General features: G+C 39.2%; 2 protein-coding genes across 2 annotated transcripts in view; both read right to left on the minus strand.

Moving 5' to 3' along the window:
* LOC103517347 overlaps positions 1 to 16983 on the minus strand; it is a 52103-nt gene extending 35120 nt beyond the window's left edge. The window contains 2 exon segments of the mRNA XM_026829472.1: positions 15967 to 16055; positions 16931 to 16983. The gene's annotated coding sequence lies outside the window, so the exon portion shown is untranslated.
* LOC103517350 (bifunctional heparan sulfate N-deacetylase/N-sulfotransferase-like) lies at positions 411 to 19343 on the minus strand. The gene is given in 17 exon segments (XM_026829473.1): positions 411 to 533; positions 976 to 1096; positions 2136 to 2312; positions 3076 to 3227; positions 4392 to 4529; positions 6026 to 6066; positions 6179 to 6256; positions 6364 to 6526; positions 6794 to 6862; positions 7943 to 8013; positions 9177 to 9289; positions 10024 to 10134; positions 10836 to 11000; positions 12508 to 12800; positions 17362 to 17430; positions 17885 to 18042; positions 19137 to 19343. Coding segments are annotated over 16 exon segments (2025 nt in total). The 5' UTR covers positions 18038 to 18042; positions 19137 to 19343; the 3' UTR covers positions 411 to 422.
* Between the last annotated feature and the right edge of the window lie 1853 nt (positions 19344 to 21196).

The following is a 21196-nucleotide window of genomic DNA, read 5'->3' on the forward strand; positions in this document are numbered from 1 at the left end:
AAAAACACGGAAAAAGATGAGAAAAGTAAGACAGTAGTGAATCAAAAGGTACCTACCTAAAGAACCCTGTATTATTTTTATCCCCAGTTAGTTTACAACGTTGACATTGTTTAGATAGTTTATAATTTATACACATTATAATGCCGTTTTCTTATTTAGATAGATAGTTCTATATTATAATGTCGTTTTATTTCTGATGATACATCGCGATGACAGAAGAGCGTTGTTATTATCTCGTCATCATGCAAGTGAAATGTCATTTAGTGTTCATTTGTATCACTTTCTATGATCTTTTCCTCTCCTCTGATAAGATGGGATATCCTTTGAAAAATTAAAAAAAAAAAACAAGGGACTTTCGAGTTGAAATAACCAAGGTTCTATTGAACTTTATGATTAGATGGAAAACTTACCTCTCTGTGTGTCTAGGTGGGCAGTGTGTTACTAAGATCATCCTTCAACCATTGTGGAACACTCCTGATGCCCAACTTCTTCAATAACTTCACCAGAGCTGTGTTGTACGATAGATAGTATCTCTGAAATATAGGAAAAGTTTCGTTTGAGCAAGAATCAAATGACATTTTTGGTTTGCCAACACTCACACTTAACTTACAATTTTCCTGGACTTGTAGTTGGCAAGTACTTTAATGTTTGGTTTGGAAGGTTCAGGTCTGAATTGCAGACCCGTCTTCAGCAGATTGGCAAAGTTATATCGTAATTCGTTAAATGTAATATTATCTGTTTCGCTTTTACGTTTTCTTTATGTTTTAATTCACGAGGTCGCGGAGTTCGCGGACGATATAACTTTGACATTCTGCTGAAGACAGGTCTGGAATTCAGACCCAAAACGTCCAAACCAAACCAGGTAGGTGCCAACTATAAGTCCAGGAAAATTTTCGTTTCAGCAAAGGTCACACTGATGCCCACCTCGAAATGTTACTACGATTTTTTCATTAGTTTTGCTGCCCAAACACTTACCTGAAGAAATCTATACGATCTTAAATCCATACGAGGGTACTTGCGGCCTTTGCTTCTGCCCAAACACTTGGTCCTATCCGTATTCAGCACTTGACAGAAGAACCCCTTCTTCGGCTCAAACCTGAAATGGACAAGAATTACAAGTCAGACACGGTTGGTCCAGTGGTAACGTGCTTGCTTGCCATGCAGAAGGTCCCGGGTTCGAATCCCACCATCGACAAAAATTTGTACTCGTTTTTCGATTGCAAATATTTCAACGGGTTACTTTCTGGTGTTCTCGTGTTGACCCAGCACCTAAATGGGAAGTATTGTGCCCCTTCTCGCCCATCTGACGAAAGGCAAACTACGGGATGGGCATGCCACGCCACAGGCCACATCAAGCGTCTAATGTGCAGTTGTATCATTGCTACGAAATGAAAATACAGCGATGGAACATCATTATTTATATTTATCTTAACTTATTTTAAGACATGCTCGCATAGGACTGAAAAGTCTCTTTACTCCAGCAGTAGGCTACTACTATCATTGTGGTCAAATTCTCAATTTATATTGAGGATAAAATTCCATACCTCGGCTGGGATTGAACCCACGCCCTCCTGTTTACCAGGCGAGCGCCTTGACCACTACACCACCGAGGTAGGTAATAATAACAAATCTATCTAAAAGCTCAAAGCTAGGAGGTCAAATTTAAAGAGGATGAATCTAAGTAATGAGAAAAAAATTCTAAACTTAACTTCTAGCAATCAATATTATTTTTCCCCTCGATTTTAAATTTTATTTTAACAAATGTGGTTTAGTACCAAAATAGGGGAATTGAGCTTCAGAAGAGGGGAGATCGTCTCAGTTTTCAAAAGGAAACTACAACTCAAATTGTACCTACTCAACTGTGGCACAAGCTCTGCTTTTACGGATGGGTATACCATTTATATGAATTTTGTATTTCTGATGTTATTACGTTGTAAAAATAATGAATGAAAACTTGATAAATTCTTTTCTATTTTTCTAATCCTTTTTCTCCCTTCTGTGTGTTTGTTTTTCTCTCTCCTTTTAATGTCAGCTATTAAGCTGACAAAAACCGGTTTGGATGGAAGAGCTCACTAAGTGAGAATCCTGCCAGTAAAGCCTTAAAATATATATTAAATTAGATAAATTGAAATTACCTCAAATGTGACGAGTAATCGAACACGGGTGTTATCTTGAGGAACTTCTGCAGTGAGTCCATCACTTCGATAGGATTGGATTTGAGCTGATCTCCGTCTATGATATGTAACTGTTGAGGTGGATAGTAGATAAGCCATCGCTCCAAATGTTGAGCGTACTTGCCTGGGGTAAGACATCTGAAGAAAAAATGGCAGAGCGAAAATTATATCAGCAAAAAAAGTAGCAAATTCAAGACACCCTCGTATTATTTCTACAAAAATATTTTTGTAAAAAAACCACAATTCTTCGTAAATCTATTGTTTTAAAAAAGGTCAACCATTCTTTAAATCTTTTGAGTGATTGTATACTTATGCTGTTACAAATGTCGGAATTTTTGACCATTAGGCCATTTTTCCCCAAACCTGTTCTCTGTCCATTTTATTACGAAAGACATGCCTGTAGGAACCTTTTTTTCTACTTGTATTTCGATACATGTGAATTCGTACGTACATTCGTCTTACTTTGGGCAAAAAGTCCGAGCTTAGTCTACAGTTCACAGAGCTACTAGTAATCTGTTTGAGAACTTAATGTTACTGAAAGTGCCAAGTATCGCAAGCATGGATACTCATTTCGGCACGAAAAGCTAAGATCTCTAGTACTCTAGTTTATCTCTTACCTATTTCTAAGATCCTTGATAGGTTTAGGTGCAGACTCGTTGGCTGTTATAATATCATAGAACGAATGATGCCTGTAGGTACCTTTTTTTACACTTATATTTCGATACATGTGAATTCGTACGTACATTCGTCTCACCTTGGGCAAAAAGTCCGAGCTTAGTCTACAGTTCACAGAACTACTAGTAATCTGTTCGAGAACTTAATGTTACTGAAAGTGCCAAGTATCGCAAGCATGGATACTGATTTCGGTACGAAAAGCTAAAATCTCTAGTTTATCTCTTACCTATTTCTAAGATCCTTGATAGGTTTAGGTGCAGACTCGTTGGCTGTTATAATATCATAGAACGAATGATTCAGAGCCAGCTGGTCCCCGTGAGATTTGGTGTGCTGATACCAACTGTAAGCTCGCTTGATGGGGGATATAAGAATAGTGACCTGGAATAAAAGAGTCAGACATGCTGTTGTTTACAAATGTCGGGGCATTGACTATTAGGCAATTTTCCTACGCGCGTCCCAATATTTTTCTACAGTGAAACTGCTGGTTTCCAAGGCAGCACAGGAGTTAAGGTGAACTGAGTTCATAGGACTGTTTAAGGAACAAATAGGAGAAGATTTTAGGCCAAAGCGGTGGAGATATTCAGCCAAACAGTCATGCCCAGTGAGTAGTCGAAAATGAGCAACAACAGCCTTTCTCGGTAGATTAGGGATGATGTCATGGTTGTTAAGTATATGCTGCCACTTTTTTTCCTTGTAGTAAAAATAATAGGTAATAATTATTATAGACTCTTGAGTGGAAGGTAACCACTAGGCGAGGTTAACGCCGGAGGCGTTCTCTACCGCCTAACCCTTAGAGCTCCATTATTATGTGGTCACACTCTCAAATAAATGAGGATAAAATTCCATGCCTCGGCTGGGATCGAACCCACGACATTGACCATCAGGCAATTTTCCTACGCGCCGTCCCAATATTTTTCTACAGTAGAACTGCTGGCTTCCAAGGCAGCACAGGAGTTCAGGTGAACTGAGTTCATAGGACTGTTTAAGGAACATAAGGAACAAATAGGAGAAGATTTTAGGCCAAAGCGGTGGAGATATTCAGCCAGCATTGACCATCAGGCAATTTTCCTACGCGCCGTCCCAATATTTTTCTACAGTGGAACTTCTGGCTTCCAAGGCAGCACAGGAGTTGAGGTGAACTGAGTTCATAGGACTGTTTAAGGAACATAAGGAACAAATAGGAGAAGATTTTAGGCCAAAGCGGTGGAGATATTCAGCCAAACAGTCATGCCCAGTGAGTAGTCGAAAATGAGCAACAGCAGCCTTTCTCGGTAGATTATGGTTGTTAAGTATGGTTGTCATGGTTGTTAAGTATTTACTGCCACTTTTTTCCTTGTCCCTCGTTACGCAATCTTTTGTTGTGTTCGATTTCGAATTTGGATAAAAAAAAAAAAAAAAAAAAAAAAAAAAAAAAAAAAAAATAACTCATCTTCAATAAGTATTTGCAGCCACTTTTTTCCTTGTCCCTCGTTACGCAATCTTTTGTTGTGTTCGATTTCGAATTTGGATTTTAAAAAAAAAGCACAGAGAATAATCACTCACCAGTTTAGCCTGGGGTAGTAGCGCTTGAGTTCGCTTGGGCACCAGATCACCATCGAAATAAGTTGCTGACTTCTCAAACAAATATTGCGGGGTTGAATTTTTCGCCAACGGGAAGAAATCCATATACCAATCCAAACCCTGTTCATAGAAATCAAATCATGAATTATCTGTAGTACTAAGGAGCTTTTTTCTCAAGTTTGATATAGAGAATTGTAACCAAAGCCTTATCGTCCCGAAAGCAAAGAAAGAAGGAAGACAGGATAGGAGAAAGTCTGTTTATCTGTCTGAACTTTATCTGTTTATCTGTCACAAAGCGGAGCCTTTTTATAACTTTTGTGGATATCACAGAATTAGGGCCTCCTTTGCAATCAAATTTCCATATTTCAATAATCATTTTACACTGGTAATGCCACCACTGGTCACTACTCGATTCCCTCACGAGTCACGAGACTGAGTGCACTTTGAACACCAAACACAGAGCCCAGAAAACTTCGACTCAGCCTCGAATCGAACCCGGACCTCCGGCGTGGAAGCCTGGTATGAGTTTCATTTTTTGTTTGTCTGTCTGTTCGTTCGTCTGTTAGTTTTTTTTTCTTTCTCTCTTTAGGCGCTTTAACAGTTGCGTGTCGTTCGCCCCGGTCCCTTCCGCATTATATGTATCTTGATGTAAAGGCCTATGGTTCTCACGTAAGACAAGGTTGAGTCAATTTTAATAGGGTCGGGACTGTTGGTAGGGGAATATTGGTTTTTTTTTCAACATTTATCCTTTAAATCACTACATGAGTTATACAACGAAACCAGACCAAATCACCAAGCATACGAAACACGTGTCTTGGGCTGCTTGGTGATTTGGTCTGGTTTCGCTGTATAACTCATGTAGTGATTTAAAGGATAAATGTTGAAAAAAAAAAAAGAATTCCCCTACCTACTAAACTTAATGGGAGAATTTTCAATCGTCCAAAAAGGAGTTTTGAATGATCCAAAAAGGAGTTTTTAATAATCCCAAAAGGAGGAGTTTTTAAAAACTCCTTTTTAGATCATTGAAAATTCTCCCATAAGTGAAATCTCTGATTAAGTCATTGGTGAAATCCATTTTATTTAGTTTGGCTATGCACACGTTTGAATTGCCTCAAAAATAAAATAAATTAAAAAAATCATGGTGGATTTCACCAATTACTAAACTTAATGGGAGAATTTTCAATCGTCCAAAAAGGAGTTTTGAATGATCCAAAAAGGAGTTTTTAATTATCCAAAAAGGAGGAGTTTTTAAAAACTCCTTTTTAGATCATTGAAAATTCTCCCATAAGTGAAATCTCTGATTAAGTCATTGGTGAAATGAAATCCACCATCAGTTTTTGTATTTTATCGATACTCACTCATATCGGGGGGTGTTACCCCATTATAAACACAAGTAAAAGTCTTTTACTTAAAGTTCAGCACCTATTCCATCTTCGTATATTCGTATAAGCTTAACTCATCCCTTGGAGAAGTGTCCCCTACACCTAAGCAGAGTAGGCCTTTTGTGTATTGAGTTAATCTTAACTCTATTCCATCTTACCCGAACATCATCCGGCAGAGGTCATTTTACACTAGGTCATTTTACCTATGTCAAAAATAATAAAGGAGACTCTTACTAATGCTGTGATGTCCACAAATATTGTGAAGAAGCCCTCAGCTTCCACCCAACCAAATCATGATTTAGATTAGGCAAGGGGTTCATGTGCAGATTTTTCGCATGTTTTTAAAAGTAAACACGTTAAAGGACCCTCATTCAAACCTATCCTTACCTCTTCTCAGTCGGGCGGGTCTCAAATGCGGGTACTCTTCAGTAGACGTCACCTTGACTCGCCATATATGTTTCCAAGCTGTATACAGAGCATGATTTAGATTAGACAAGGGGTTCATGTGCAGATTTTTCTCATGTTTTTAAAAGTAACTACGTTAAAGGACGCTCATTCAAACCTATCCTTACCCCTTCTCAGTCGGGCGGGTCTCAAATGCGGGTACTCTTCAGTAGACGTCACCTTGACTCGCCATATATGTTTCCAAGCTGTATACAGAGGTTCATGAACAGGATAGACACCGGAGTGATGAGGGGCTATGCTGTAGCCAGAGTCTACCGGGATACCGTGAGTCTGAAATGGAGACAAAGAAAATGCCAATCAAATGAGCTTGCTTACCTTTGCAAACTGCTTGTTAAGCATCATATCAACTTCCAGTTGAGTTGAATTCTCGTACAGGTGAGGTTGCTTACCTTGGCAAACTGCTTGTTGAGCATCATATCAACTTCCAGTTGAGTTTGATTCTCGTACAGGTGAGGTTGCTTACCTTGGCAAACTGCTTGTTGAGCATCATATCAACTTCCAGTTGAGTTGAATTCTCGTACAGGTGAGGTTGCTTACCTTGGCAAACTGCTTGTTAAGCATCATATCAACTTCCAGTTGAGTTTGATTCTCGTACAGGTGAGGTTGATTACCTTGGTAAACTGCTTGTTAAGCATCATAAACCAGTGCTTCCCTTGGCAAACTGCTTGTTAAGCATCATATACCAGTGCTTACCTTGGCAAACTGCTTGTTAAGCATCATATCAACTTCCAGTTGAGTTGAATTCTCAGTTTGATTCCATTGTGGGGCGAAATCAGACCTAGAAGAACCCTGGCCTTCGTAAGAAGTCTAGAGATGGGTTTTACCAACTTTCTTTTTAACTCCTAACAGCGGCTGTTAGGAGCTAAAGCTTCTTGCTTGGCTTAGCTTAACAGCCTGTTAGTCTGTTAGCTTAACAGCCCTGTTAAGCCTATACATATCAAATGGATCTTAACAGGTTGTTAGAAGCTGAAAAAATAATGGTGAAATCCATTATAGGGAAAGTCAGAAAAGATCTAACCAGGTCACAGTGACATAGGGATAGGGTGTTTATTAAAGCCAACAAGAGTCAGCTCCCATGGCCTAGTGGTCACTGCGCTCGCCTTGCACGCGGGAGACCCGGCACAAAAGATCTAACCAGGTCACAGTGACATAGGGTGTTTATTAAAGCCAATGGTCCTACATATACCAATAACAATGGGCAAACTTTATGCCAAACAGATAATCCTGGACACTCACGTTCAGATGGTCTGACAAACCCAGGCCATGTGTAGTGGGAAAATTTTCCAATTGCGGTCTGTCAGAATGTCTGAGACCTGGGTCTGGCTTCCTCCTATTCTATCTTACTTGTTAAGCATCATATCAACTTCCAGTTGAGTTTGATTCTCGTACAGGTGAGGTTGATTACCTTGGTAAACTGCTTGTTAAGCATCATATACCAGTGCTTACCTTGGCAAACTGCTTGTTAAGCATCATATCAACTTCCAGTTGAGTTTGATTCTTCTATCTTATCTCCCTTATCTCTTTCCTATCTTATCTCTTTGATTTTGGGACAATAAGACCTCTGTTGTTACAGTTTTCTCTAACAAACCTATTTATTTATTTTTCCACCTAGATTCTGATATCATCAGTGACTTGTTACTTATGGACCTTTACCTAAACCTAGGGGGGAAAACAATTATGAGGTTGCTGATGATTCCACATGTGAGAGAACCACGTGAACTCATGGGCATTCTCTGTAGACAGCAGAAAGAATAGAACTGTTGCAATTGGGTAAAAAATATTAATTAAAGGTCGATTCCTGCGTAAAAGGTTGTGAAAAATCCAAATCTAAGGTCAATACTACAAAACAGTGACTTTAAAACTTTAAAAGGTCGAAAATTCAATTTTCAATGGCCGTTCAAATGAAAAAGTTCAAAGAGGAGTGACGTCAAAGTTCAAAATTTACCGGTATATTTTTAATCGATTTATCTCCGGATCTAGAAGTCGTAGAAGAAAACGAAAAATTCCAAAGAAACGTTTCTGCTCTTTGTCTTGGAAACCTCACCCAAGTAAGCCATTCAAAACTTAACAAAAAGGTTTGCTAGGAGTTTTGTGTCATGTTGTAAATACTTGATAGTCTGATGACCAATGCCAAATATGATAATTAAGTACTTATTTTATTAATTAAAACAACAGCTCTGAGCCCATTGTATAAAATATTTCAATTCAGTTTCTTTTCTTAGGTGATGATGTATATTTTTCAGATGTGATTGTAAACAGATGAAATAATCAGCTTCTCCTTGGGGCATGAGATAAGCAAATTATAATGCCGAGAAATTGTACGTTTAAAATTGGGTATTGCCCAAATGATGTCATGGTAGGTACCTACTTTACTAAAATATGGATATTACGACATTAATCTTAAACAACTACTAAGTAAGTAATGTTCATTCTAAGCATAATTATTTTTTTATTTTTAATTATTGGTTGACTGCAGTTCAGGATGAGCCAGCCAATTTAACATGGCTAGAGCACAAAAAGACATCTTTTCTTAATCTGCTATTGTCATTTGGCGAAAGCTAAAGCTGCTACAACAACAACAACAACATCTCCACCCTAATAGGTATAACTTTACAAATTCTATGTTGCTCATGAGACTCAAACTACAGACCATAGATTACAACCCCAATGTTTTCTCTCACAGATACTGCCACTGGTGAGAGGGTTCAGTATGAAATCCAACTTACCTACTTGGTTTCCTGTAGTGCAATAGTCCTGAACTAAAATGGACACGGCACACAAGGGATCAAGAAGAGACTTAGTAGTTGTTTAAGCTTTTTTTTTTACATTATTATTAACATAATAATGTAAAAAAAAAACTTACCTAGCAAACGGGGAGCTCAAATAATTCATGTAGTACAAAATGGACAGTACACTTAACACTGCCAATGCCATGAGTACTTGTGCACGTTCTCGAATACTATCACCCCGTATTTGCCCTTGTCCTGATTGGTCATCACGGGGAGGGATTTTCCGGACACCTCGATTTTATACCTGCAGTGTTGAGATGAGATGAAAAAGGATTATTGGAAAATGACTGGTTTTAGGTTTGACTTTGGGTTTGAGAGGTTTGACAGAGGGAACTGTAGGTAACTGCTAAGGTCTTATCGTCCGGGATCGAAGAGAGAAGTCACAGATACTGCCACTGGTCAGAGGGTTCAGTATGAAATCCAACTTACCTAGTTTCCTGTAGTCCAATAGTCCTAAACTAAAATGGACACGGCACACAAGAGATCAAGAAGAGACCACCTTAACATAGTAATGTAAAAAAAAATTTACCTAGCAAACGGGGAGCTCAAATAATTCATGTAGTACAAAATGGACAGTACACTTAACACTGCCAATGCCATGACACAGTGTTTAGCGGTGATCTCTCTCTTGAAAAACCTTTGCAGACGCCTTGGACGACAGCTGTAGTTGTGAAACTTCCTAATGATGGTAGATTTGGTTGTTGGCAGTAACAGTTGCTTCTCCATGTTTAATACTGACTTTTATTGACTAGTAAGAGTACCAAATGTGAAGATTTCTTTGAACCTTCCGACTAGATTTTGAGAAATGGCACTCCGTTGATACTCACTCATATCGGGGGGGTGTTACCCCATTATTAACACAAGTAAAAGTCTTTTACTTAATGCTCAACGCCTGTTCCATCTTCGTATATTCGTTTAAGCTTAACCTGCTTAACTCATCCCTTGGAGTAGTGTCCCCTACACCTAAGCAGAGTAGGCCTTTTGTGTATTGAGTTAATCTTAACTCTATTCCATCTTACCCGAACATCATCCGGCAGAAGGCGCGTGCCTCGCTCGCCGACAAATATATCATCAATGTCAACGAGGAATGTGTCAAAACCAAAGATCAGCCCAAAGCAATCACTCTAGAGCTGATTGGGAGGCTGACAAAAAACACTGACCCCACTTGAACATGGGAAAAGGTGGAGAAAAACAAAGAAGAATAAGTGTGACAGTCTTTTGAGCACTACCGTTTCGGTAGTTGTGCATAAGGCGCGTCAATGGGACATTACAAAAATCCGTTTATAAGAGGGAAGATACTTGCTTTAGGAGTGTTCCTAGTGAAGTTTTAAAAGGCGCGAATTAAAAAAAGTCACATATTTTAATTGATTAGCACTTGAGAAACGAACTTTGAAATCTTAGGCGCGTCCGCGAGACATTACGAAAATCTGTGTATAAGAGGGAAGATAGGGTAAGTGTACCATTTATTCGCCCACCTAAAAAACGTACCATTTATTGGCCCACCTGCCCACATTTATTTTTCTAATTTTAGCACTCCGTGATTCATTGACTAGATGCTATGGCATACAACTTTGTAACACCTGCAACAATAAGAAAGATTTTTAATTATTAATTCAACCATGCAAGTGTGACATTTGTAGCTAAAACCAAAGATCAGCCCAAAGCAATCACTCTAGGGCTGATTGGGAGGCTGACAAAAAACACTGACCCCATTTGAACATGGGAAAAGGTGGAGAAAAACAAAGAAGAGTAAGTGTGACAGTCTTTTGAGCACAAACGTTTCGAGGAATGTGCGATTCAAACTGAGCGACAGTTGTCCGTGACTCAAATACGACAGAGAGTCCAAGAACAGAAGTCGATGCAGCCAGAACCGGAGTCCTGACCCGAAGTACACGCGTTCGATGCCGTCAAATGCGCCGTGATCCTAAAGGAGTAAACAAGTAAGAATTAGACGACTTGTGTTGGGGAATAGCAAAGGGTGAGTGCAAACGGCATCAACTCGTAAACATTTTGTAGCCAAAAACAAATGTCAGCCCAAACCAAACACCTAGAGCTGATTTGGAGGCTGACGAAAAGCGCCAACCCCGTCTGAACATGGGAAAAGGCAAGAAGGAAGAATAAAAAAAAAATAAAAAAATAAATAAAAAAAAACTGGTGTGAACATCACACGACTTCCTCGTACATTTGCGGAATACATCAAATGCGCCGTGATCCTAAAGGAGTAAACAAATAAGAATAAGACGACTTGTGTGAGGAAATAGCAAAGGTTGAGTGCAAAGGGTATCAACTCGTAAACATTTTGTAGCCAAAAACAAATGTCAGCCCAAACCAACAACCTAGAGCTGATTTAGAGGCTGACGAAAAGCGCCAACCCCGTCTGAACACGAGAAAAGGCAAGGAGGAAGAAGAAGAAGAAGAAGAAGAAGAAGAAGAAGAAGAAGAAGAAGAAGAAGAAGAATAAAAAACTGGTGTGAACATCACACGACTTTCTAGTACATTCGCGGAATACGCATTGGAAAAAAGTGAAAATTTTTCCAAGTCCCGAGCAGCCTATAGCGGCCGATTTCAGGTGGAAAATTTTCCATCTCAAAATACTCCCCATCTAATAAGGGAATGTACGTACGTACAGACCATGGGCTAAAAAACACTTTTTAGGAATCAGGGGACCCCAAAACGGATATTTCTACATTTTCTACCCATTTCTCGATTTTGAAAATTTAGACAGATTGTAATACTTTCTCATTACTAGTATAGCTTACGTATTATTCAGGTGAAGGCAATCGTGGAAAGTAAACAAAAGGTTGCTCAAAACAGACGTGCATGTGATGTTGTTTACATGAGCAATATATTGCAAAATGATCACAGGGTATGCATGTTTCATCGCCGTTTTCATGGCGAAACAACTGGTACGTTGGACTCGTGTGGTCTGTGTCGTAATATTGCCCATCCCCTAATGACCCTGTCCCTCATTAGAAAACTTGGAAAGGAATAATTTCCAATTTAGGAGCTGGTTTAACACGAGAACAACAGAAAGCAAGTTTTAGGAAATAAAAGCGAGTCAAACACCATTGTTTATTACTTTTTTACTTTCCTTACCCTATAGGAAGGAAAGTAAAATGTAATCGGGTCAAATTTTCGATGGTCAGTTTTTAGTGTCAAAACACGTTTTGACGTCCCTAGAGCCTAAATCCAAAGTTTCAACCATTGGTCCGTGTGTGTGTGTGTCTGTCCGTGTGTCTGTAAACAAAATATCTCGAGAACGGTAAGAGCTAGAGACTTGAAATTTGGTAAGCTGTCAAATGTGACAAGGATGCGACACGGAACTTTTGGTTAAGACCGGTGCAACGGTTGGCGGCATTTTACCGCTTTTTGGCGGTTTTCGGTGTAATTCAATAATATCTCGGGAAGGCAGAACTATGTTCACTCAGTTCCAGTATAGTCGGTATGCTCGGACTAGGAGACCTATGGTACTTGTATGGTACTCTACTGGGCTCTGGTTTGGAAGCACTGGGTATCTCAACTCTCTCATCTTTTAACTCCTCAATAGTGACACCTTCCTCTTCACTATCACTGTCACCTCCCAGTCTATCACTCTCCCCTGCTGGTCTGTACGGCTCTCCAAACCCAAGCCTCAGTTTACTTCTCTGTTCTGCTTGATTGACTCGTCTGGCGCGAGAGGACTCTGTCCAATGTTCAAGTTCATCAAAGTTCTCAATCTTAGTGAACACTTCCCGTCGCTTGTTATTCGGAGATGGCTTGCAATTCGGAACTTTTGGTTAAGACCGGTGCAACGGTTGGCGGCCTTTTACCGCTTTTTGGCGGTTTTCGGTGTAATTCAATAATATCTCGGGAACGGTATGAGCTAGAGACTTGAAATTTGGATCCACTCTTAAAATTTGTAACCAAAACCAAATGTCAGCCCAAAGCAATCACCCTAGTTAGGGCTGATTGAGAGGCTGAAGAAAAACGTCGACCCATCGGTACACGGGAAAAGGCGAAGAAAAAGAAGAAGATATTTGCAATCTATTCTGTAAGAATTTACATTCTATTTCGTAATCATGGCGTGCGTCATTTACACCGATTCATTCTGTTACCGGTAAACAAATGAAATGTCAACGCTTTCACAATCTTGTGCAAAACTCATTGAGTATTCCAATAGCCAATACAAAGTTTCTGATTCGCCAGCCTAGTTAGCTTAGTTGGTAGTGCGTCTGCCTTGTAAGCGCTAGGCCGCGGGTTCGATTCCCGCCCGGGGCGGATTTTATCCTGATGGGATAATGTTCGTTCTCGGAACGGCTGGCTTTCTCCTATCCTGTCTTTCTTCTCTCTTCGATTTCGGGACGATAAAACTATAGTTCCCTCTGTCAAACTTTTTTTTTCTTTTTAAAGTTTCTGATTCATGCTAGATTACGAGGCTATGTGATATCGAAGGTGTCCGAATTTGTCACGGAAAATTGCGACTGGTTGGTTGGTTGTTTGTTTGGATGCAAACTCAAAACGAGATTTTTTTTCAGAGGTTTCATAGAGGGAACTGAAACTGCTCGGATCTTATAGTTCCGAGAACGAACTTTATCTGTTAGGGATGAAACCCGCCCGGGGCGGGAATCGAACCCGCAACCTAGCGCTTACAAGGCGCTACCCTCCAAGCTAACTAGGCTGGCTCAAAACAAGGAGAGTCAAGTTGAATAAAACCAAGAAGGTAAGTAAAGAATGTAGAAAACATCTCCAAGAGTCTTTCAGATTCAAAGGTTACTGATCTAACTTGAACAACATTGGGAATGGTCGGATTTAAAGGACAATTGGGCTAATTTTGTCCTCTCTTTCAGATTGCTGGGTTTCACATCACACCCCTCGTTAATGAATTTCAATGTGATATTAGTTTTAAGTTTTATGACGTTTACTCGAATTATTATTTTGCTAGTTATTTATTCTTCTTGTCTTCGTACCTAATGTTCATTTGAAAATAGGTAGCAATATGTATTGTCTTGTCATCTTGTGAAATTCAGTATAATTAACTTTTTTTTTCTGTTTTACAAAGTAATGAAAATAATCATGGTCTTTTATTACAAAAGACTAACCCACATTACCAGGGTTCAACCTTGCCGTCTCAGTTGTGTCTTTGTATCTTCATCTCATCCCCCCCCTTTTTCTACTATTTTGATTTCTCAATTTCTGTCTCTCCCATCTCCCTCAGTACACATGTGGCAGTGCATCAGCCCAAGTCCCAGTAAACATGTATTTCTCTTCAGACTCCACGAGGGTACTATTTTTCCTTTCTTCCTCTTTAGAACTCCATCTCTGTTTTACAAAGTAATGAAAATAATCATGGTCTTTTATTACAAAAGACTTAACTCACATTACCAGGGTTCAACCTTGCCAGTCTCAGTCGTGTCTTTGTACCTTCATCTCATCCCCCCCCCCTTTTTCTACCATTTTCTTGATTTCTCGATTTCTGTCTCTCCCATCTCCCTCAGTACACATGTGGCAGTGCACCAGCCCAAGTTCCAGTAAACATGTATTTCTCTTCAGACTCCACGAGGGTACTATTTTTCCTTTCTTCCTCTTTAGAACTCCATCTCTCATGACGACGAATCAAGGTGTAGGTGTTTTCCTTCCGGGAAACTTTCAGAAATGGAACCAGTTCCCTTTTGGAAATTGAAATAGCACTGTACTAAACCATAAAAAAAAAATCCAAGATGTTGTACCATCGAAATCCGTTCCGTTTCAGTAAATTTCCCGAAAATACATCTTTACTTTAACGTGTACCGTCTTTTGTCCTCCCTCTCCCATTTCCCTCTTTCTAACTGTCTATTATTAGAACTCCATCCTTCAATCCCACAATTAACTTTATCATGTAAAATAAGCTGTCATCCTCTTCACAGGGTTCAATGTTGAGGCGTGCCATGAACGTAAACCTTTTTTTTTAAAAGAGGTTTGACAGAGGGAACTGTAACTGCTATGGTCTTATCGTCCCGAAATCGAAGAGAGAAGGAAGACAGGATAATAGTCCGTAAACAACGGATCAATCCTCATTCATCATAAAAGAAAACGTTAACGAATTTGGATTGGAAAATTGGATGAAGAAATATAAAAGCGTACACTTAAGTGAAAGAAGAGGTTTGAAATGTGTACTTCAGCACTTGACTAAGTAAATAAAGTGAATGCATGAGAAATTGACTGACATCAAGGAGAAATATCAAAGCCAAGATTGAACTGTTTATTTCGTGTTTAACTATTAAAGAATTTGAGAGACAAATCGAATTTGAGCTATAAAGGACGTCTATAGAACAGTCGACTGAATTCAACTTTAACTTTGAATTCCACCAATTAGATTTAAGTTTAAAATCAACGACCGAAGTCGATTTATGTTCAAAATGAATGACAGACCTAATGGGTTTAAATTTGATCTAAATTTAATTAAAAGTATGACCCCCTGTAAGATTATAATTTTTTAAGTACATTAATGACCAATACCACAATTTGAGTATTTTTTTTTTTTTCAAGAGGTTCGACAGGGGGAACTGTAACAGCTAGGGTCTTATCGTCCCGAAATCGAAGAGAGAAGGAAGACAGGATAGGAGAAAGCCAGCCGTTCCGAGAACGAACCTTATCTCTTATTCCGAGAACGAACATTATCCCAACAGGATAGAATCCGCCCCGGGCGGGAATCGAACCCGCGGCCTAGCGCTTACAAGGCAGACGCACTACCAACTAAGCTAATTAATTTTAGGCGGGAATCGAACCCGCGGCCTAGCGCTTACAAGGCAGACGCGCTACCAATAATAATTATTAATTTTAGCTTAAAATTTGTTTAAGTTTAATTTTCGGATAGAGCGGTTTTTTTTGGAACTGATTATGGCCCCGGACATAAAAAGGGTATAATTTATTAAGAAGAGTAAGAGTATGACCTGTATGACTTACATTTGACGAGGAAGTGACAAAAGGGGAGGATGCGAAGTGCTGTTCTGTGGTGCTTGAGCTTTCAATGGAAGTTGTGTTAGTAGCATGATCTGAAATCAAGTAAAACCATTTCATTTCAATATTATAGAAACCCGAGTTTGGCTGGGAGACTTTAAACAGGGAGTAGACCAGCTTAATCTGGCTGGGGGAATTTAAACAGGAAGTATACAGCCTGAATTTCCCTAGCTAAAGAAATAGCAAAAGTTGAGTGCGAAGGCCACACACTTGTAAAATTTGTAGTCAAAACCAAATGTCAGCCCAAAGCAATCACCCTAGTTAGGGCTGATTGAGAGGCTGACGAAAAACGCCGACCCCGTCTGTACACGGGAAAAGGCGAAGAAAAAAAGTTCGTAGAGTGTACGTCCCTCAGGCGATGTCGACATAGTGTCGAATGTAGATGCTGGCGCTGCCTAAAGCCTGGCGTATGTACCAAGCTTAAAGCAGGGTTAACAGACCACACTTATGTTGGAAATGTAGTACAACATTTCCAACAGAAGTGTGGACCCAACTGATGCATGTTAGATTGGAGCAATATGTTAAACATGAATTTGTTTATAAACATCGTATCTACCTAGCTACAGAGACATAAACAAACTTACCCTAATTTTACCTTGTGTAGGTAGGTCTGTGTAAATTGGTCGGTCTGTGAAGGTCTACGTACTCTAAGTAAATTTGACTTCTTTCTTTTTTTCTTTTTTCTTTACAAAACTCAATTTAAATTTCAGAACTTTTTTGTCTAAAATTTTAACAAGTTTCTCCGTACATAAGATTGATTTATCACTTAAAAAAAAACCCATATAAGAGTAGGTCCCTTCAGCTTTTTATTTTCGAGATTACATTTTTTTTTCCAAATATAGATTTTTTTTACTTTTTTGCGAAATTATGCTAAGTACTCATTCCAATAGAAATCAGGCACGGTACTTACTAGTAATGTTAGGAGTCAGACAGGACTCTGGTATCACGGACGGATGAAGAAATATAAAATCGTACACTTAAGTGAAAGAAGAGGTTTGAAACGTGTACTTCAGCACTTGACTAAGTAAATAAAGTGAATGCATGAGAAATTGATTGACATCAAGGAGAAATATCAAAGCCAAGATTGAACTGTTTATTTCGTGTTTAACTATTCGTATTAAAGAATTTGAGAGCCAAATCGAATTTGAGCTATAAAGGACGTCTATAAAACAGTCGACTGAATTCTGCTTTAACTTTGAAGTCCACCAATTACATTTAAGTTTAAAATCAATGACCGAAGTCGATTTATGTTCAAAATGAATCACAAACCAAATGGGTTTAAATTTGATCTAAATTTAATTCAAAGTATGACCCCCTGTAAGATTATAATTTTTTAAGTACAGGATCACAGGAGAATAGACTTTGGCCTTTCCACTTGCCCTCTCCTCCACCAAACTCCAAGGCCGAGTCCTGGAATTAAATCGAAAAATCAAACCAAATCGTGAATCTTTGTGGTAAAGCAGAGAGCTTTTTCATATTTTTTGTGGATATCACAGCATTACTAACAGCCTCAGCCTCCTTTACTATTTCTGACATATCAATAATTTTTCTTTTCACTCAGGTAACAGACTGAAAAACCTCTGTGCCCGAGTGGTCAAGAGCACTGACTCTCAACCTGGAGGTGCTGGGTTCAAATCCCGGCCAGGGCGGAAGTTTTCTAACCAGACTTTTCCGTTCTTGGTTAGGCATGGATGTAAAACAATGTGCCTTGAAATAATGCGAAAGCGGTACCGGGGTACAATATTTTTTAAAAATTAAAAAAAAGAGCCGAAAAAACTTCGGCCCCGCCGGGAATCGAACCCAGGACCACCGGAGTGCAAGCGCAGTGTGATACCCACTCGGCCACGGACTCTTCAATACTTACGAAAGCAAGTCCCAAGGTGATCTCCTCACGGCTGATCTCAGGCAATATTCCGGTCCATTTGACTGTGGCTCCCCTCCCCGGCGATAAACCACACCAGATCACTCGCTCGCCTAGTTCTGGAGTGAGAGAAGTGCCCGCTCTACCACCGTCCATTCATTCTGAGGAATGAGGAAACACCAAGATATCAAAACTAGAGCCCATAGTTCAGAGTTTATACGCTTTTCCCGGAATGAAATTCCATGACTATTCCAGAAAATTAGGGGTGGAGGTACTTAAAAATCAGTAAGATTACCCCTTTATTTAAATAAAATATGCAATATGCAGAACGTCAAGGAATACGAGGGGGAATGCGCCGCAGGCCGTTTTCCGGAAAAATATAAATTTAATTTGAACATTTTCAATTTTTGACCGGGTGGCAAATTTCCATGACTTTTTGGCCGATTTTCAGATTCCAAGACTTTTCCAGTTTTTCCAGGTCGCGTATAAACCCTGTAGTACGTAAAAGCTTGGATGATAAACCACAGCAGAAAATAGATGATTCATTATGAGGAGAAATATATTTAATTTGAACATTTTCAATTTTTGACCGGGTGGCAAAGTTCCATGACTTTTTGGCCGATTTTCAGATTCCCTGACTTTTCCAGGTTTTCCAGGTCGCGTATAAACCCTGAAGTACATAAAAGCTTGGATGATAAACCACAGCAGAAAATAGATGATTCATTATGAGGAGAAAGATAACATCAATGGTTGGGTAATCGTTGGCCAACCCAAAATGTTGTTAGGGTGATGTTTTTGTGTGACTAGATCGCTGTATGGAAAACAAGTCTAAATATTTACATTATTTATTAATTTGTTTAATTAGGTCGCTAAAAGTCCAGGTTAATTAGAACTTAGGAGGCAAAAAAAGATCCAAACAGGAAATCGTTATGTATTCCAATTCAACAATCCCCTCCCATGGTCATTGAAAAAATCATCATGACATTTACAATCCACATCCGAACAAAGGAACGTTAGGAGAGGGGAAGGAAGAGGAGTAGGGGCACAAGTTCAAGAAAGTTAATTCGAACTTAGGAGGCAAAAGAAGATCCAAACAGGGAATCGTTATGTATTCCAATTCAACAATCCCCTCCCATGGTCATTGAAAAAATCATCATGACATTTACAATTCACATCCGAACAAAGGAACGTTAGGAGAGGGGAAGGAAGAGGAGTAGGGGCACAAGTTCAAGAAGGGGAACCAAATCCATCTCACCTAATGCAATCTCCTAAGAGCAATGTCGCAAAGTTATCTCTCCTCAGCCTAGGTCAATGTTCTATACCGAGAAAAAAAAAATCACAGAAACCACAAACCGGGGAAAAAAACACAAAACAAAAGTCAAAAAAGCGTGACCAAATAACGGAATGTAGCTAAAAGAAGGCGAAAAAAAATCCACCGAAAAAAGAAGAGAAATTTGGAAAATACGTCCAGCGGAGAAAAAAATCCCTCCGAAGTTTTTGCTGGCGAGATACCCCTAAGAGCAATGTCGCACAATTATCTCTCCTCAGCCTAGGTCAATGTTCTATACCGAGAAAAAAAAAAATCACAGAAACCACAAACCGGGAAAAAAAAAAACACAAAACAAACGTCAAAAAAGCGTGACCAAATAACGGAATGTAGCTAAAAAGAGGCGAAAAAAATCCACCGAAAAAAGAAGAGAAATTTGGAAAATACGTCCAGCGGAGAAAAAAATCCCTCCGAAGTTTTTGCTGGCGAGATACGACTTCTCTTAGCAACCAGCTGATGAGATCATGAAATGTTCTTAAAATAGAAACTCTGGCTTGCTCCAAACAGAATAGCATGCGATGAGATATTAAACGTGTTTTATACGGGTTAGGGTGAGTTGGGGTTATTTTGAGACAAGCGCCATTGACACCTTAACACGGAGGGCTTCGGATCTGGAGGTTGGTGGTTTGAAACCAAATCAAGCTATAATATTTAGCGCAGTTCGTCAATCGGGGAAAGACATTTGTGACGAGTAAAATTCCTTTTTTATGCTGATGATTTTTTTTTTTTTTTTCGAAATTACACTTGACTCAAAATTACCCCACCCCACCCTACTTGTATGTTACGAGACAGTATTTGTCATTATATTTATTTCAACAGCAACCTCTGTGCCCCAGAGGGTGTCGCACTACGCCTGCCTCTGGCTTGCTCCAAACAGAATAGCACGCGATGAGATATTAAACGTGTTTTATACGGGTTAGGGCGAGTTGGGGTTATTTTGAGACAAGCGCCATTGACACCTTAACACGGAGGGCTTCGGATCTGGAGGTTGGTGGTTCGAAACCAAATCAAGTTATAATATTTAGGCGCAGTTCGTCAATCGGGGAAAGACATTTGTGACGAGTATTTATGCTTATCACAATTAAAATTCCTTTTTTATGCTGATGATTTTTTTTTTTCCTTCGAAATTACACTTGTCTCAAAATTACCCCATCCCGCCCTACTTGTATGTTACGAGACAGTATTTGTCATTATATTTATTTCAACAGCAACCTCTGTGCCCCAGAGGGTGTCGCACTATGCCTGCACGCCGAAGGTCCCTGGTTCGATTCCCGGGAGGAGTAGAAGTTTTTTCGAGTCTGTGCTAAGAATACAGGGTGACGTCAAAGTTCACGATTTACCGGCATTTTTTTAATCGATTTATCTCGGGATCTAGAAGTCGTAGGAGAAAAAGAAAAATTCCGTTGGTCCTCATTTATCCTGCTCTATGACTTTGAAACATCACCCAAGTAAGCGCAACTGATCTATTAGAGTTGCATTTTCCTTCCGGAAAACTGACCACTGGAAAATGCACTCTAATTTTAACCTTTTGACTTTTGATGTACTTTAAATTTTCCGATTTTTAGAACACCCTGTATTATTTTTATCCCCAGTTAGTTTACAACGTTGACATTGTTTAGATAGTTTAGATGATTCTATATCATAATGCCGTTTTCCTATTTTGATAGTTCTATATTATGTCGCTTTATTTCTGATGATACATCGCGATGACAGAAGAGCGTTGTTATTATCTCGTCATCATGGAAGTGAAATTTCATTTAGTGTTCATTTTCATTTGTATCTAGGTACTTTTCATTCGATTCAAAACAGTATAGAGTATAGAGTCTATAGAGCATGGAGCAGGTAGAGGGTAGCGATGATTTCAAACCGCATAGAAGTGAGAGCAAAAAGTTCTAAGTTACAAGCTAAATACAGTAGAACCTCGATTATTTCAACTAATAATTGAGACCGGGGGTAGTTGTAATGATCGAGGTTGAAATTATCACTTT

The sequence above is a fragment of the Diaphorina citri genome, unplaced genomic scaffold, assembly GCF_000475195.1.
Source record: "Diaphorina citri unplaced genomic scaffold, Diaci psyllid genome assembly version 1.1 scaffold1818, whole genome shotgun sequence".
Taxonomy (NCBI): Eukaryota; Metazoa; Arthropoda; class Insecta; order Hemiptera; family Psyllidae; genus Diaphorina; species Diaphorina citri.